This window comes from Poromitra crassiceps (genome assembly GCF_964638095.1).
Source record: "Poromitra crassiceps genome assembly, chromosome: 23".
Classification (NCBI taxonomy): Eukaryota; Metazoa; Chordata; class Actinopteri; order Beryciformes; family Melamphaidae; genus Poromitra; species Poromitra crassiceps.
This window is the reverse complement of record NC_139639.1, coordinates 13,886,475-13,905,772: the sequence shown is the minus strand read 5'-3', so window position 1 is coordinate 13,905,772 and position 19,298 is coordinate 13,886,475. Positions and strand designations below refer to the sequence as shown.

The 19,298-nt window shown below is 41.4% G+C and overlaps 1 protein-coding gene across 1 annotated transcript; it reads left to right on the top strand.

Moving 5' to 3' along the window:
* Positions 1–1,058: 1,058 nt before the first annotated feature.
* LOC310796748 (sodium- and chloride-dependent GABA transporter 2-like) lies at positions 1,059–18,176 on the top strand (the record flags this gene model as incomplete). The annotated part of the gene is made up of 14 exons (XM_083658985.1): positions 1,059–1,239; positions 1,471–1,605; positions 1,740–1,880; positions 2,769–2,853; positions 2,942–3,074; positions 5,085–5,219; positions 8,466–8,569; positions 8,651–8,775; positions 9,687–9,799; positions 9,933–10,070; positions 10,839–10,941; positions 11,581–11,681; positions 11,970–12,060; positions 18,013–18,176. 14 exons carry the CDS (start codon positions 1,059–1,061, stop codon positions 18,174–18,176), a joined length of 1,749 nt encoding a protein of 582 aa, XP_083515111.1.
* Between the last annotated feature and the right edge of the window lie 1,122 nt (positions 18,177–19,298).

Below are 19,298 nucleotides of genomic sequence, written 5' to 3'. Positions count from 1 at the left end.
TTGATATTGAATCAGTTTGTTTGCTAAAATATGTGGCTGAATAGTGTTAAAGGCACTCGAAAAAATCAAAGAACATTTCTCTAACAGAGCTGGCAGATGATTCAAGGTGACGATAAATACGATGCAACATAAAAATCAGCGCATCGTCAACTCCTACACTCTTCCTGTATGCAAATTGCAAGGGTTCTAAATAAGGTGCCACCTGATCCCTGAGGTGGCCCAGTACAATCCTTTCAAAACACTTCAGTTAATAGCAGACACCAGCTGATCCAATTTAAAGTTGCTCCAAGTCAAACTTCATCGCAGAAGAAAAGCCCACAACTGTGTGGAATCTTTAGATAGTCAGACTCCTCACTCAACCTTCACTGAATGTGACATAACAGACACAGTGGGCAGGTCAACATGTCCTTGACTGAGATTACACACACACACACACACACACACACACACACACACACACACACACACACACACACACACACACACACACACACACACACACACACACACACACGCAACATATGTCTAAAGATCATGGAAGTGGATGATATCAGGATAGTTAACGTTCTATATTGTAGGCTACAGGGAGACCATCAGCCCTGCTGAACAGCTCTGCATTTGCCTGTAGCCTATGGGTTTAATCATTTTATTCATCAACATGGCAAACCTCCCAGCAAAGCCAAGGGTTTAAGCTGCTTGCTACAGTGAGATACACATTATAGACTGTGCGCCCCTAGTGGTTGAATGCCATTATTGACGAGATTGTCTTATTCTCTGTTTTTGGTGTACTTTGTGGCAGCGTTACAGCGCCACTTATCGGCCTGGCATATATACTACAGCGGTTTCAGTGGTATTCAGTGGTTTCATGTGGATACACACATTTCTTGAAACGATTCCGTGTTCATGGAAAACTTTTCTTAAACGAAAAAAAAAAAGATCGCTTCCGTCTCCGTGTGGACTTGGCCTAAATGGGGCGGAAAAAACAGCACCTTTTAGTGAGAACTTAATTTTTATTAATTTAATTTTACCGTTTTAAATACATCTCAACAGTTGACCCAATGGAGCCAGCAAGCAAGCCAGAGATGAAGTTGATGAAAGATCAAGATCATCCATCATCAGAGCTTCATAAGAGAGGCCAGTGGGCCAACAAAACTGAATTCATTTTAGCAGTAGTTGGAGACATCATTGGTCTTGGCAATGTTTGGAGATTTCCCTATCTGTGCTTCAAGAATGGAGGAGGTGAGATGATGAGATGATGGTGCATGATTTTAAGGCATAAAAGTCTATTGGTACAGCAGCTACTCAGGTGGAAGATGGAACAGATTGCATGAATTATATCATGAAACGGTCACAAAGTTGATTGTTATTGATGTAATATCCATCATATTAGAAGTGCAGTGAATTGTGATTAAATTTCTCTCTATGTCTCTGTGTCCTTGTCTCTCTACAATCCCACAAAATTCTTCCAAGGAGTTTTCCTTGTTCCTTATGTTCTGTTCCTCTTTACCTGTGGAATCCCCCTCTTCTTTTTGGAGATATCTTTGGGACAGTTAACCGGTCAGGGTGGAATCACATGTTGGAGGAAAATGTGCCCTTTATTTGAAGGTACTGCTAGCTCAACTGAATCTTCAATACAATAGAATACAGTTTATGTAATATTGGTATATGTTGAAGTACATTACATTATGTTGAAAATTTAGCATTTTGTATTGCATATAATGACATATTTTTGTCAATAGGTTTAGGCTACGCCAGTAATGTGAGTCTATTCTACGCTGCGATGTATTATATTGTTATACTGGCTTGGGCCTTCCTCTACCTGTTCTCCTCTTTCAACACTGAACTCCCCTGGGCCAACTGCAACAACAGCTGGAACACAGGTAAACAGTAGACTCTGTCATAACATTTGGGAAGCTGCATTTTGTAATCCATATTGAATATGAACTTCCTGTTCCTTTACTTCAAAAAGTAATTTCTGTCCATTTTCACAAGAACTAAAAGAGTACATTAAACATTTTGAGATGCAAAGTTGCTTATGGGAAAATTTGGTAAAAGGTCACGGATTTGAGTCCGTCTTATGGCCTTTTTCCCACAGCGCAGCCGAGGGCATGCACAAGCCAAATTCAGGGAGATAGGTAGGTAGGTAGGTATACTAGGTAGGCAGGCAAGCAGGCAGGCTGGTCGGTCTGTCGGTCAATCAGTGATGCTTAGTTTCGCAGTAGCTAGCCATAGATAAATATCTACATCTGGGGCACAACTATTTTTTTTTTATAGTTTTTTTATTATGAATTTATTTTTAAACAAAATTACATAACACAAACACAAGAGACCACAGATATCTACAAAAAATAAAACCTATACATATACATATACATACACATACACATACACATATACATACACATACACATACACATACACATACACATACACATACACATATACATGCAAATACAATCAAAACATAATACAGTGTAACCCTCCCTGCAGGACCTGCCCACCCACAAAGAAATTAGCCCACAATACTACATTATGCCCTTCAGCAAAAAGAGAAGAAAAAAAGAAAAAAGAAAAAGAGTCACCACCTAGCTACTGTATCATGGAGACGTCCATGGCCCCCACGCACGGCTTCAACAAAAGCATTCCATGAGTTGTTGGAAGGCATACATGCATTCTGCAGCTTTTAGTTACAGATCTGGCATGAATTGTTCACCAACATGATAGGAAAATGCCATGCTTACTTGTTATTCTTACTCTCCCACTACTAGAGGACTGCTCTGATTATGGTCACAATCATTCATCAAATGGCCACATGTTGGGGAACGCAACATCTTCAGCTAAAGAATTCTGGCAGTACGTATTCACAAGATCTCTATTAATGAAGAAATAGTTTTACAAGTGAGAAAGGAAAATAATCCTAAACTTACATTTCTGTCTTCAGGAGGAGAATCTTGGGTTTGTCTGGAGGAATCGAGGAGATGGGTAGTATCCGCTGGGACCTTGCTGGGTGTCTTCTACTGAGCTGGATCATCTGTTACTTCTGTATCTGGAAAGGAGTCAAGTCTTCAGGGAAGGTGAGATCTGTAGATAGATGGATAGTAAATATATATTACAAATCTCGCACGCTACGTGCATATATACATACAGTATACATATATATGTGTGTGTGTGTGTGTGTGTGTGTATATATATACCGTATATATATATATTTATTTTAAACACACACAACATCTGAGATATATGTTCATTACGCTTAACTGTTAAAAATGCATGGTGGCTCAGTGGTAGAGCTGTCGCCTCGCAGTCAGAAGGTCCTGAGTTCGATTCTCGCCTGGGACACTGTGGGCGCTGCGGTTGTGTTCCCCCCCATATCCTCAGTGCCTACTGCCCAGGTGGGGTATCTCGTCGTAAGGGCCTTTCTGTCTGTGTGGAGTTTGCATGTTCTCCCCGTGCTCCCCCAGGGGGGTTCCTCCGTATATAACCCCCCCCCCCATTAAAAACATGCAGAAGATCAGATCGTCATCGTCATCCGACCAGTGACGACAACATCCGAAGTCGGTCCCCGGGCGCTGTACGAGAAAAAGCGACCACTGCTCCTGGCCTGCCCTCCGGAGGAAAGGTCAAAGCCAGGATGGGTTAAATGCAGAGGACAAATTTCACCGGCCACCGTCAGCATGTGTGTGTTGTGGCCCTCCGTGCATGTGTTGATTGTAATCGTGTGACAATGAAGACGGGCTTGTCCGTCTGAAATCGTGTTTTTTATCGTGTTTATTTTAAATGCAGAAGGTATTTTGGGCTCTATTCTCCCACAGGCCATCGGCGCTATTACGGGCCTTAACCGCAAAAAAACGTGCCTTGCGCCTGTTTCGGCAAGATAGCAATAGGCTTTAGGCTGCCAAATGCGCTTTAGGCCGAATGGGCGTTGCGCAGTCCCAAAGTGGGCGTGTCGGCGCTAAATACCAGCCTAGTGATATCTTGGGACCTGGCCTACATTTAGCGCTTTGCGCTTTTGAAAAGCAGGCCTATTCTGTGCCTTCACTGCTTCTTCTCTGTCACCCTTCTCTCTCTCTCTCTCTGAGTTCCCAGCATGCATTGTGTTTCTTCATTTCGCTACTAAATAGCCACCAAATGAGCCAAAATAGATATAAAAGGTAGTTCTAAATTAATGTGTAATGGTAACACAGCCTGCCATTGTCAACATTTCAATATTGGACCAAATAAAACATCGAAATGAAAACACCACCCTATGTGAAACATATATGTCCTCCTGGGCCTATATATACCCCTTGTCGAGTTAACGTGATTTAGAGAAGTAACAGCGGAACGCGCTTCAGAACGCGCTTCTAATGGCATCTGCTATACTGTGATGTCCCTCCAATAACTTGGCCCTATTTCACATTTAGTTTTACAATAAAAACACATTTATGCAATGACTTGACATAATGTAGGGTATATTTATGTGCATCATCCTTCCTGCAGCAGGCGAGAGAAAATGATATCTTTCTGGACAAACTTTCACCAATCTAATAGGCTATATTTTTCTAGCTGATGCATAGAACATTATTTTCACTTTGATCTTGCTATAGTGTAGCGTATTTACATGCTTGCAGTAGGCTATTTAAACTGCAGTTAGATTGGTTTGAGAAGCATCATAATATGGAATAATAGCCGATATATGGAGACAGACGGGATGAAGGGAGGTGTGGGGGGGGGGGGGGATCAGAGGCTTGGGTTTCGTCTGGTTTTGCGGGACCAGTGGAATTGGAGCTAAAAAGGCAAGCGTGCCATTCGTTTATTGCACTTATCCAATGAGCATGACGGTGCATAATTTTACGCCTAAAAGGCGTGGTTGTAATGCTTTGGGCTGCATCTAGCGCCAGCACGACGATATCAAGTGCGCCTGTCCACGCCCACTGCTTTGATCTGCGCCTGCCGCTCGGCCTAGAAACTGCGCCGATGCAACGATAGGGGCCTTTATGTTCAAACATTTCTCATTTTTGCATTTCAGTGATAATCTATGCCTGACTTGAAGTCAAATTTGACTTCCCTAATATAATGATGCTATATTTGTGGTCCTCTTTCAGGTTGTCTATTTTACAGCTACTTTTCCCTACATGATGATCATAGTATTGCTGATCCGTGGTCTGACATTACCAGGAGCCATAGATGGCATCAGATTTTACCTCTTCCCTGATCCAGGCCGACTTGCAGATTTTCAGGTGAGGCTAACTCGTGTATAAAGGGAGTGAGTGAGGGAATCTGATTGGTCTGATTCATGTTAATCAATCACATTAATCAGACCGATCAGTGTGGCCTGCATAATTCTCGCTATAAGTACCACCCATTTTTGCCGTAACAAAAACATACCGAACCGTGACACCACTGGTATTGAACGGAACCATGAATTTGGTGAACTGTTACACCCCCCAGACCAAGGAGCTGTGCTTTGAGAGCGGAGTGAACGGACTCTCATCAACCATCTCTCTTCCAACCCCTCAGTATCAAAGGCCAGCTGGTTGAACAGGTTCAATCTTTTAAATACGTGGGGACTGAGATAGACACAGCTCCTTGTCCTTCTCCCAGCACACTGCCTCTGTCTACAAGAAGGCCCAGCAGCGCATCCACCTGCTGAGGAAGCTCAGGGTTCTTAACGTCATCAAGGACATTTTAACCCTGGTTTACGATCACTCATTGAATCCATACTTACCTTTAACAACTCATCCTGGTACAACGCCCTCACCATCAAACACAAAACCAAACTCTACAGCATAACCGGTCAGGCAAGCAAAATAATTGCTTCACCTCAAACTCCCCTGTCTGAATTGCACAACCAGTCAGTAATCAGGAAAGCCACCCAGATCACACAGGACCCCTCTCATCTCCTTCACTGATCCTTTCAGTTACTCCCCCATCAGGTCGGCGTTACAAAGTCCCACAGGCCCAGAAAAACATTTACAAAAAATATTTTATCCCGTCTGCAATCACTGCCCTGAACATTTTAAAGTAGGCACCACATTTTAACATTTTAACTACTGCACCTTGACCTGTTCTTACAACAATGAACTAAAAAAAAGGGAAATGGACACTGCACTTTGACCTGTTAACACTGCTCTTGTCAGTTGTGTTTTTTATTGTGTGTGTGTATGTGTGTGTGTGTGTGTGTGTGTGTGTGTGTGTGTGTGTGTGTGTGTGTGTGTGTGTGTGTGTTTTAATGTATTTTGGAACATGCACTTTTGAGCCTTGTCGAAGAAGGAAAAAGTTATCAATTTATAGTTATAGTAAAATGATAATTTCCTGCGTCTGAACCTGTTTGTCTTGTTTGTTTGTTGTTCTATAAAAACTGAAAATAAAATATTGAAGAAAAAAAATACATGCTAAAATACATGTAAAATAAATAAATATATGATTCATTTTCTTTTTCTGGAGAATTACAAGAACAAACATCAAAACTCTTTGTTGGGGACAAGGTGAAAATGGTGAAATGCCAACATAAAACAGTATAAAAGTGAGATGAAAATAAATTATTGCAAGGAGGGGTAGTATAGTGGAGTAACAAAGCATACTAAGCATTAAGCAATGACAACATAAATAGCAGGAAAAAAAGGGATTTTCTTAAAAATATATTGCAGGGACATGAAAGTGCCCGAAATCAGAAAATCACCCTAACATGCAAACCTGCAAACAGGTGAAAGCTGGAGGCCAGACAGTGAGTTCACGTGACCTGGGGCCTGTACTACGAATGTTCTATAAGAAGATCCAGGATCTGTCCCTTGATCTGGTTTGTCTAAACCAGATCAGCTCGATTGTAGTTCACTTGTACTACGAACCTCGTTTGCCAGTCGTTAACTCAAACCAGGTTTTTCTAATCAAGTTGAGAGCGCGTGCACATGAAAATGCCCGTGCACATGAGCTCGTGCCCGCAAAAGAGGCGTGGTTTTTAACAACTAGCCAATCACAATGCACCGCTCCAGCTCAGAACCATAGCTTTTACAGCACCAGACACGCCTATTTCCTCATTCATCAAAGCCATCTACTACTATGTCAGAATCAAAATCTGCATTGGATATTATTAGTCTGTTCCCGAATGACTGTCTAAAGTTACCACTTTCATTCACATCAGTCAGCGGTTTCTGCCTCCACGTATCCTACAGCAGCTCAATTCACCCTCTCAATAAACTGCGAGTGGAAGTAATGTGTAATGTCTCAGTCCAAAATCCGTATGTATAGACCATTTAGGCTCAACGAATAATAATGATCTCATGATGTGTTTAGTCGCACTGATTGAATAATTCCTATAGGCTATCAATAAAAAAAAGAATGATAATAAAATTAAAAAAGCCTTCTGAACTGAATCGACACGGTACGTGCGGGCATAGATTTCATTTATAAAAAATAGCCTATTTTGTGGTCACATATATTGTCAGCAGAGTCGCATATCTCCATATTTCATATAATGATGCTGGAAATATGAAGTTCAATCACATCATACAGGCCAAAAGCAACACAGTTGCAGCTGAAAATGGAGTAGCCTAGATATGAATCATCTTAATATGGGATCGCCTGTGTACAGGTGATCCCATATTAAATTGCTTAGATGTAGTAGGCTATTCCAGCATGTAGGCTATGACCATTTCAATTCCAACCCAACGTCAGTCTCAGCTCCCTTGCGCACACGGCACCGTGCGCTTTGAAGACGTTTATGTAACCTTTTTATGCCGGTTTAGTGATATTTCTCCACTCACTATTCAGCTGCAATCGATCAGCGGGGTCAAACAACATACATACATACAACAACTACTTGAGAGCACAAAAATGAATATATAAAAACATATTCCAAAGTGGTAAGTAGGGCTTAATTAAAATAGCAAACAAGTGCAAGGCTTTAGTCCTTGATTATTTCAACATTACAATTCGTGCTCCTTCCTAGATGGGAAACTCGTCCAGAAAGGGGTTGGCCATTTTTCCAAACTGCTGATTCGATTGGTTCGTGGGGGGTGTATTTAAGGTCTAATCTTATCCTTGCAACTTAACCTGCTGCGGACCAGGTTAAGTGTGAAGCATAAGTTGCTATGGAAATATATGTCGGTAAGAAGTTAACTTGCTTTGTAGTACAGCTAAACCAGGTTTAAACCCAAACTTATCAGGATCAACCTAAATCTTGTTTTGTAGAACAGGCCTCTGGTTTACCAGGCTATCTGTCCATTAGTCACACTGTAGCGTTGACATTGTACCGCTAGGGGGCGGCCGACAATGAATGGGACTGACTCAAGGGTGGATCTACATCACTGGTGGGGGACCATTTGGTGGGGGACAACATGTTTACTACTCACTTGTTTCTCTGAGTCTTGTTGCCGGTTTTCTTGTGTTGTGTGCTGCGGGACTGGACAGCATCTACCTCCCACCAGAGTAATCATAGGCCTGCATGTCATGCAGAAACAATAACAATTTTCATTGTTTGTTTTCAGGTATGGATGGATGCTGGGAGCCAGGTATTATTCTCCTATTGTCTATGTGTAGGTTGTTTGCCATCTTTGGGAAGCTACAACAAATACAACAACAACTGCTACAAGTGAGGAAAATAAACATTTGTCTGTCTCTATTTATCTTTCTGTTGTTCACATGACTTAGTATTCATCTTTCTCAATTACAGAGACACCTTTCTCCTCTGCCTGTTGAATAGTTTAACCAGCTTTGTGGCTGGTTTTGCCGTCTTCTCTGTCCTTGGCTTCATGGCGTATGAGTTGGGAGTAGACATCTCAGAAGTGGCTGAATCAGGTTAGGAATCTGCATAATGCAATATTTGGTCCATATGTGCTTTATTTTACTGTGTTGTGTCCTTTACATTCTGTTTTTGTTCTGTTTCATGATTTTTGTTTTGAAAATGTGTGAATATTGAAGGGCAATATACCATATCTTTGTGAAGGCTTAAGCCCAATTTATGTTTTGTCACTGTTTTGAAACCAGGCGTAATTCAAGTCTCCACAAGCCCTGAGATGCCAAGTTGCACTGTAGCCAGATGGTGCAGCACCCCACATTGTTACTTTTAGCTGGCTACAGTGCAGATTTCAGCTAAAAACAGGGTGTAGATGATATCTTTTAAAGTCAACTTGGCATCTCAGGGCTTTTAGAGACTTGGATTATGCCAGGTGCAGTATGGAGTTTTTTGTTTTGCTTTTCTTTTTTCTTTCTGTTACGTTTTTGCGTGTGACCCTGTTCACACTCATAACTCATTAGACAGCTCTACTTGCCTGACACGGCCGGTCTCCATTTCTCCAAACTGGGACCGCGCTGGCTGCATTCTACTGCAGTGGCTAGTCTTTGCAATTTGGACATGTGCATAGTCATAGCACCACCTACTGGCAACACAAAAAATTGTTTATCTCGAGAACCGTTCGTCCGATCCACTTCAAACTTGGCGAGTGCGCTGCTCCGTTTGGACTGCTTGTAAACGCATGGTAGAGCACTGCACGAGCTTGCCGGTTCAGGTGATAGCTGACTCGGGAGCCAATATTGTCTATGGAATGTCACTGAACCTTTAAATACTACACCATCTCTGGGCAAAGCCCAGCAGGTGTTAAGTTGTTACTCTTGTTCTACTGATTACATGGCATTAGTATACAATGTACTGTACACTATCACCTATAGTGACTTAACATATTTTGGTATCTGTTATGGACCACTTACAGGCCCTGGTCTGGCATTCATTGCCTACCCTCGGGCAGTAGCCATGATGCCTTTTCCCCAACTCTGGGCTACATGCTTCTTCATTATGATTATCTTCCTTGGAGTTGACAGTCAGGTAAGTTGTTACCATTAAATTGTGGTAAATAAATGTACAAAGGATATATCCTCAAGCAACATTCCCATTGAATCCCTTCAGTTATTATTTTTATTTGAAAAGTAAAAGCACTAATTGTTTTTTATACCTACAGTTTGTATTTCTGGAAGGCATGATCACATCCATATCAGACATGTATCCATCCTTCTTTCTCACTGGTCATCGACGTAAACTACTTCTGCTGCTCATCAGTGTTGTATGCTTCCTTGTCGGCCTGTTGATGGTCACTGAGGTGGGAGTCCATTTTGTTTATCTGTGTAGTTCAAACTGTTTGGAATTACCTCTATTTGTAGTCATATCCCTTTGTCTGTAGTTTCTGTTGTCTGTCTGTATCATCTCTGTATGTCTGTCGATCTCTCTTTGTCATGTTTTGCTACAGCTTTGCCTGCTGTGGAATGGCAAGTGATTTTTGGATCTTGTAGTGGCAATTAATTTGAAATACCTTGTTGATCCATCAAAAAATGAGTTGCTCGTTTTAAAATGAATAAGGATTTGTTTATTCCATCATCAGCTTCCCTCTGTACAGAACGTCACAAATCATCAAAAGTTTGTGCCAAGAACATAAACATTGCATGTCAATTATACCTAACTCCAGCTCCCCTCCGATGACTGGTGACTGGTACAATTCCATTGGATATTTCCCAAGAAGACAAAATAAGACCCTGATCTTTACAATAAGTCAAAACAAAACCTTCTATGTACCGGAAAGACAAAACACAATGTTATCCCCTCCTCTCCAGGTGGAATGCCTTTTTGACATAACAGCTTCTCAGAAGAGACACTCAAAATGAGTGCCTGAGATGTCAGCTATGCGTGTCAGCTAGATCATAATTAGACAGCGTCAACAATGATCAACAATGATCAACAATCAATCAATAAGCAGTCAATCAATCATTTTACTCTGACAATCTCCCCATAAGATAAATATATACATCTACAGCTGAAATTTGTTATTTCAAAGGACCTGTCTCTCCCTCTCTTTTCCTCTAATGGACTGTAGGGTGGAGTATATATATTTCAGATGTTTGACTACTACGCTTGCAGTGGAATGCCGATCATGTTTTTTGCCATTTTGGAGTCTATTTGTGTGGGATGGATATATGGTGAGTTACAGAATGTTATTATTCAAAGACAATTAGCATTCATAGCAGTCATTAATTTGAAAACATAGAAAAAAAGATTTAAAAATACAGTATACTCCAAAGCCACCAATAATAGTATCTTCATTTGTTTTCAAAGACATTTTGACCATCAATTATCATGTCCCCATCTGATTAATGTAGGGTATATTTTTAAACATCAGAACAGAGTGTCAAACTTTAATACCGCTCAAAGGTTCTTCAAAATTGGACCAGTTATGTACCAGTTATGGTTTAAAATCTAGACCTTTAGAGGTGCCTCATCAGGCCAACACAGGAGCGTGACCCCATTGAATTTGTATTGTACTATCTGGAGCTAGCATGAGGAACAGCATGCTGTACTGAGAAAGGACTCTAAAAATCAACATCATAATTGGTAAGTAACAAATAGGCTTAGGGTTCCAAAAATCAGAACAATCCCCGTAAGTTTAGAAATAGAAATTTCACATGGTGTCTCACTCTGTTGTCTGCAGAAGTATGAATACTCATATAAATATAATCTCACTTTCCTTACATTTACAGTAAATGTAGATTATTGAATACACAGGACAGGACTTCATGTTTTGAAGGCTGATCTGGCTAATATAAATCTCTGTCTCCAAGGTGCTGATCGTTATTACGATAAAATAATGGACATGATTGGTTACCGCCCGTGGTCTTATATGAAATGTTGCTGGAAGTACATCACACCATCTGTCTGCACAGTAAGTTCATGTATTGTGTGTTATTGTTTCTGTTAGCCTCTGAAGGTCTATTCAGCTTCATCAAACTACTGGATAACAAAACTATTGAAAGAAAAATCAAATATGAAATGGGTCTGTATGCATGCGAGTATGGATACATTAATGTGTACATTAATGTAAATGTGGATGTACACATACATACAGACCCATAATTACATGCATTTTTCTTTACATGTTTTATTTTGATACCATTATGAAGTCAAAAATATGCTGTTAAATTTACGTTCTCTGCCTCTTATTTTTTGACAGGGCACATTACTTTTTTCTCTGGTCAAGTTCACCCCTCTGAAATACAACAACACCTATCAATATCCCTGGTGGGCCTCCACCATTGGGATATGTCTTTCTCTCTCTTCAGCTCTCCTGGTTCCTCTGTGGTTTCTCTACAGTGTCACTGTAACCTCAGGAACACTAAGACAGGTACTCTATGTATTATGCAAATCACACACATTAGCTGCATCTATGGTAGCCCATAGAGCCAAAGTCACACCCTCTTCTATATATATATATATATATATATATATATATATATATATATATATATATATATATATATATATATATATATATTTACCCAAATGATGTTGAAATGTTACATGGTCTCTTACTACAGTGTTAAATTGTGGACCAGTCACTGGTCCACAATTTAACTCAAATCAACTCTAAATCATTTGATGATACAAAGCTGGTTGAAAATTGGGTGTGTGAGTGTTCCTTTAAAAATTTTCGAAATGTGCTCAGGGACAAACAGCGACTTTTGGTCAACATAACAATAATCCTTTGTCATTACTGTGTGCAATGGCTGTGGTAGTAACCTTAATCAGCCAGTTGGTGGACCTCATGTAACATCATTCAGACACTACATTGTTTGACAAACACTATTGTAAAAACACATCATTATCTACAGACACAGTCTCTAATACAGTAATCAATCAATTCAAAAATATCATTCATCACATAAAACTAGCCTGCTTATGACCTGCATCCTTACAATGATCTTGTACTGTATATCGGCTAACTTGAACTAAAATACACTCAATTATAGTAGTTGAGTCCTGTGTAACCAATTGCTTTGACTGATCTATTGGTCTGTGAAAAAGGTTGTGCCTTTCAATCACTAGAAAAATTGTAATAAGGGACTGTGCGATATTTACGTGGGGTGGGGTAAAATATGATATATCATTAAAAAAATATCAACTGCCCTCCCTGGCATTCATGTTATTTTCTCTCCGCCCTCCCCCTGCACCTGATATATATGATATATGTATATATGTATATATATATATATATATATATATATAGTGCCATTTTAAATAACATAAATTTAATGTCAAATGTCATGGAGCATTATAGCCCCCTTTCAGACAAGCTAGCATGACATGGTTGGTACCAATGGATAACTTAGGTCTTCTAGTTTCAGAGGATACCAGTATCTTCACTCTAGCTTTAAAAATGAGTCTGCTACCTGCCTGCTTTTGAAAGACAGTAACATCAGATGGGGATTTTCTTTCTTTCTTGAGGTGGCACCCCATTCCCTCTCAACTTTTACTCTGGGAATGCCGTTCCCCCATGTCCCCCATCCCATTTCCGCCACTGCTTCTAACCCACCTGTTACAATGAATGTAGTATGACAGTGAATTGAGTGGTTAATGTTAATTGGATTATGTTTTCCGCCCTTCTTACAGAGACTGAAAACTTTATGCACTCCAACAGGAAACCTGCTCAATGCATCACCAAAGTGGACTCTTGACCCCGAAACAACCCATTCTGTTACAGAGCTGTGTACTTTGACCACAGCTGAAGACACTTTTCCAGTTCTGAGGGACATCAACACTGACATGCCACATTATGTGAAATAACGCAGCATAGAATTACAAAGACCTATAAAGAAATTACTCATCATTTTTGTGTTTTGTGTCGTTTGCTCTCTCTTTACCACCAAGGTTCGATACAATGTGAGCATTACTGTTGCACCTAAAAACATAATTTTTGCTTTATTCAGCTACCGCTTCATATAGCTTCATTCACCACATGCTGCTAGCATCCTGCATGCATACAGCATTTTGGCTGACGTTCAACTATTTATGCGATCTTTTTCGCCTGCTGTCCATTCATTTTGTATTGGATACGTCACCAGGTATCCCAGCATGCTTTGCAAGGCGATGAGCGGCAGACTGTATAGCAATGAGAGGAGGGCCCAATTAGAAATTGACAAATTGAAGATGGAATTATTATTTTTTGCTTATGTGTGCACAGGGTGTCACAACTACATTAGTCACTTTTTATTTTATTTTTTTACTCTGATCCCAGACTATATTTTTTCTGTCTGCACTTCTTCTTTTTACACTTTCTTCTCTTCTTTATTGTATATCATATACCTGTGTTTATATGTTCTCTTTATTGATTTAACTGGGAACTGTCTTTGGATGTACTGTATGTGCTTGTCAATGTATTATTATTTGCACCTGCAGTGTCTATTAGGCACTGATTTGTACCATGGGGTTCATTCTAATTGCGCTGTCCCTATTGGTTGACTGTTTTCTTCTGTCTGCCTATATAATGGCCATCACCCCGAACCTCAGTCACTAGTCATTCTTAACTTTGTCAAAGTAGGCCAAAAAGGAGTCCCAGATATTTGAGAAACTTCTAAACGAGTTGGCTCTCAGAAACCTCAGTCTCTCCATCTGTATAACAGAGATCATGTCCATCAGCCACACCTGGAAAGAAGGTGAAGAGGTAAAGAGGAGGACTTCCATTCCTTCAAAATGAGTCTTTTAGCGACAGTTGTCCCCAGTGTCAGAGATTGCTGCACAACTGTAGGCCCTGTAGGGAAGTTCAAGATTCAAGATTCAAGAGTCAAGATTATTTTATTTATCCAAAGGGAAATTTGTCTCGGACATACATACAGGCTGCTACATACAAAACAACAGTGCAAACCACAAGACAGTGCAAACATGTGCAAACATACAATTAAAGTGCAAGTGCATCATAGTTACAGTAGATGCTTATTATGACCCGAGTTTAGGAGACTAACTGATATGGGGATGAAAGAGTTCTTGTATCTGTTGAGGTATTGTTTTTAGTTTTTAATTGGGACTCTGTAGCATCTACCAGATGGAAGCAGTTCGTATTCTACTGTATATGTAAGACATGGGAGGGCTCAGCAGTAATTTTCCTAGCTTGTCTAATTACAGTTTTCTCAAAAAGCATTTGGAGGGTGGGATGGTTTCTCACCCCCATCACTTTCATTGCCGTGTTAACCAGTCTATTGATTTGTGATCTTGACTTAACTGATAAGTTGCCAAACCAAACAGAAATTCCATAACGAATAATGCTCTCTAGAACAGCAGAATAAAACAACAAAGACCCCAAACACCCTGAGTCTCCGTAGAAAGTAGAGTCGCTGTTGAATCCTAGAGCACACAGAGTTCACATGGACATTCCACGACAAGAGGAGAGGACTCTGAGCAACCGAAGATAGTGAGTTCTCCATCCAGCTGCAGGGTTACTCTGTAGGCCTTAAGGTCTCATTATGCTTTCCGCATCAGCGAGGAACGCGAGTGTCCGCGCGGAAAAGTGACGTCAAATCATCAGACACGCCCCTCCGCAAGGCTCCGTGCGGACGGTTTTCGAGCGGCCGTGCGCACGCCGAAATTTGTAACTACGCAGACGCGGACGGGCGGACAAAGTGGAGTTTTCAAGACTCGCGCTCAATTCCGCCTGCAGAAACCCACACAGAGTATACAAGCTCCACACGTTTCCTCGTCGGATTCCGTGTCTCTCATTTCCGTGCGGCCGGCCAAAGCGTCAAGCATAATCCAGGCTTTAGAGTACCAGTCAAATATTTTGGCCCAGGGTCCCGTTAGTGAAGGGCAAAACCAGAAGGCATGAGATAGTGTGCCCTCTGACACCTGTCACACAGTGGTGAAACAGAAGGGAAGATCTTGTGTAATTTATACTTGGAGTAATGAAGATGGTGAGCAACTTTAAATTGGATCAGCTGGTGTCTGCTATTAACTGAGCAGAGTTGTACCACAGAAAGACTCCTTTCCCATATAATGTCAGATAAATCAATACCAAGTTCCCCCTGCCACGCTTCTCTAATCCTCTCAGTAGAGGCTGTATTGCTGTTGTCAAACAAACAAATCTAGAGATAAGATGCTTGGAGTGAGTAGGGCTCAGCAATACATTGAAAAAAAGCATGCTCATTTGGGAGTGCTTCAAAGGCATGAATCTTGGATCGAACATAATTTCTGACCTGCAGGTATCTGAGCCAGTTTGTGCCGGGCAACTCAAACTTCCTCTCCAGTAGATCAAAAGATGCAAAATGTCCATCTATGTATAGGTCTCTGATGGAGACAGCCCCTTCTCACTCCAGGCATAGTAGTTTTTGTCTGACCATGGAGGAGAGAGTGTTGTATATTAAGGTGTTTGGAAATGGCCCAGAAAGTAGTGGATGAGGAAGGCAGTCAGAGTCGAATGCTGGTTTCAAAAACAGGTTTATTGAGATGAAAAAACAGCACCCAAAAGGACGAGGTCGCTCCCTGCAGAAAGCAACCGAGATCTCTGTCTGTCTAAGTTTTGTTGTGCGATCCCTTATATGCCCTCTGTTCATATTAGACTACCTCCCACTTCTAACTCCACGCCCCAAACTCTCCGTCCTATCACCTGACTCCGTTCAGCTGTGGGTGTTCCCAAGCAAATGCAGAAACTGGATCGATAACCAGTTAATTCTCTCTTCTCTTCCAGATGCACAGATCCTTTGTTGATCTCTCTCTGGAGAAACTAACCCCCTTCTCTCAGGCCTGAGGGCACAATATATGCCCCTGCAGGTTCTTAATATCTGATCTCCAGTGTGCAGCTCCTACCTTCTTTGCATATGTTTATGGACCCGGCCCAAAGCCGCCCAGCCATAAAAGATTCCCCTGGCCTCTTCAAACAGCAACCCCTCAGGTATAACCCTGATCAAACGGATGTCTTGTCTCTATCTGTCTTCTAGATCTGAACCAAAAGTGCACATGGGTGTGTGGTGCATACTCGTCATATTCCTCTTAAGTTGCCTCCTGCTTACCTGTGTGTGTTTTGGCTGTGTTCGCCACCCAAATGCCTCTCACCTGTCTACATTCCCTTCAGCCTGTCTGAAACTGCTACCTTGCTACCAACCAAACCTGTTCTACCTCCTCACTCACTCGACTAACCAGGACCCCTAACTAATGCCTGTTCATCTATATTCACTCATATAGATATAAGTATAACTACAATACAGTTTTCTACAGATACTACAAGAGTGATTGAAACAAATCGGTGTACGGTAGGGATGTCACGATATTTCGTCCCACGAAATTACTGCTGGCGCTATAATTTCGGGGAGACCACCACCAACGAAATGCGATGAAAGGGTGCTACTGCACGGGTTTGCATTTGCCATGCTGCTTAAGGAGGTTGCGTTTTTGGGACGTCCGCTTGAAGAGTTGGATGACCCAGGATCTCCCCGTCCGCTTGAAGAGTTGGATGACCCAGGATCTCCCCCGATCGTAGGCTGGTGAATAGGGGTGGGACAAAATATCGATACTCACGGTATCGCGATATTTCCACTTGCGATACGTTATCGATACACTGGCACCAAGTATCGATATGTTTATTAAATTTTTTTTTTTTTTTTTTTTTTTTTTTTTTAATAAACAGGCTAAAATATTATGCTGTGTGTGGTAGTTGAAACATAGTTTCAAGTTGACGTTTATTTATGTTTGTAGTTGAAACAAAAACATAAATACTGTAGGCTACATGAATGGAAATGTTTGATCATTAATATCTTTTAGAAATTATATAGGTAGGTAGGTTATATAGGTTTTCTTGTTTTAATAATAATAATAAAAAGACTTAATGTGTAACTTTTCCTCCGTGGTATCGAAAATGGTATGAGTGAGTGAGTGAACTCTGAGAGAGTTCATGTCAATTCTGCTAATAAATACATAATACCTGCTTCTTGCCTTTTAGGGGTATTTTTTTCTCTTCAGTTACACAGGTATCGTGATGTATCGTCTTCCAATATATCGATTATCGCAGTATCGCTGTATCGTGATAATATCGTTATCGGGGGCCAAGTATCGTGACGATATCGTATCGTGAGCTACTCAGCGATTCCCACCCCTACTGGTGAAGACCAGGGACGCTGAGGAACGGAGGGCAGTCTGAGGCCGATAATGTGGCAGACTGCTCCGGGCGCCCTGCTCCAGAAGAACCGAGGCCAGTCTGAGGCCGATAATGCATAATGCGGCGGCTGCTGCTCCAGCCGTGGCCTGCTCCGTGCGTCCGCCGATGATGCATAATGCGGTGGCGCCTGCTCTGGAACCTGCCCCGGGCATCCTGCTCCGGAAGGCCCTCAAACCATTGTGGAAGATCTACGAGGATGAGAAAATTAAGCAATCCCGTCTGCCCAAACTAGAGCGTGTCTAGTGCCTCTATAGTGCATGTTCGGCAGTTTAAAACAACAGGTGGACTTCAAAACGCCAACATCAGACGCTTCCCAATGCGTTTGGCAACTGCGCTGACATCTTGACAGAACCCCGCCACAGGCACATGCAGTAGGCATATAAATTCTCTCTCTCTCGCTATATTTACTTGTTTGCTCCTGTGGAAAGGGGTATGTTGGTCAAACAAAACGCCAACTTAAGCAAAGAATTGCAGAACATCACAGTGCTATTAGACGCAAAGATGAAACCTCTCCCATTGCAGTCCATTTCATGGAAGCTAATCACTCTATCTCATCACTCCGCTATACAGGGATTGAAAAAGTATTTCTGTCTAGGAGAGGAGGAGATCTAGAACGGAACCTGTTACGAAGAGAAGCATACTGGATGTATGAACTAAATACACGTTCTCCTAATGGTTTAAATATTGATTATGACCTGAGGCCGTTTCTTTGAATTATTATTGAATTGCTGTGTAAATTGAGACAATTAGGCCAACTTTGTTGCCTAAATAGATGCCTTGTTTGGCATCACATTCAAAAAAATATTAATGATTGTGTATTGTAATTGTAAAATGTTTTTTCCTAAAACAGATCCCTGACGAAGGCACTCGCACTCGCCGAAACATGTTGGTGTAACCATTAAAACACAGCAGACGAGATTTTGAGTGTGCGACTTCTTTTCTTTATGTTACTCTCTCTCGCTCCCCCCATTTCCCCGTGGGTGCTCGGGCCCCGGGGCACCCACGGTTTCGGCGCCTATGATTCAGACATATTGTTAAAATCAATTGCAAATAGATCTGTAAAGAAAATCAAGACTGATTTATTTTGTTCATCACAATAGGCAAATATCTTGCTTAATTCTGCTGTGAGTGTGTTCTTTTGGCCCACATATCCTGATGGTAAGAAATGATTGTCATGGGTAGACCCTCTAGGTCGAGGAGCAGTATGTCTTGTGATTGAGGCTCATTGTGGTGACTACTTGGTGCGCCTGTGTCTCACCTCTGCTCTCTTCCACTGCTTGGTCTTGGATGTTGCTTCCCAGAAGACACAGCCACTCCCCTGAGCCTTAAGTCTTGCTTCTCTAGTTCTGCTATCTCATTCTTTCT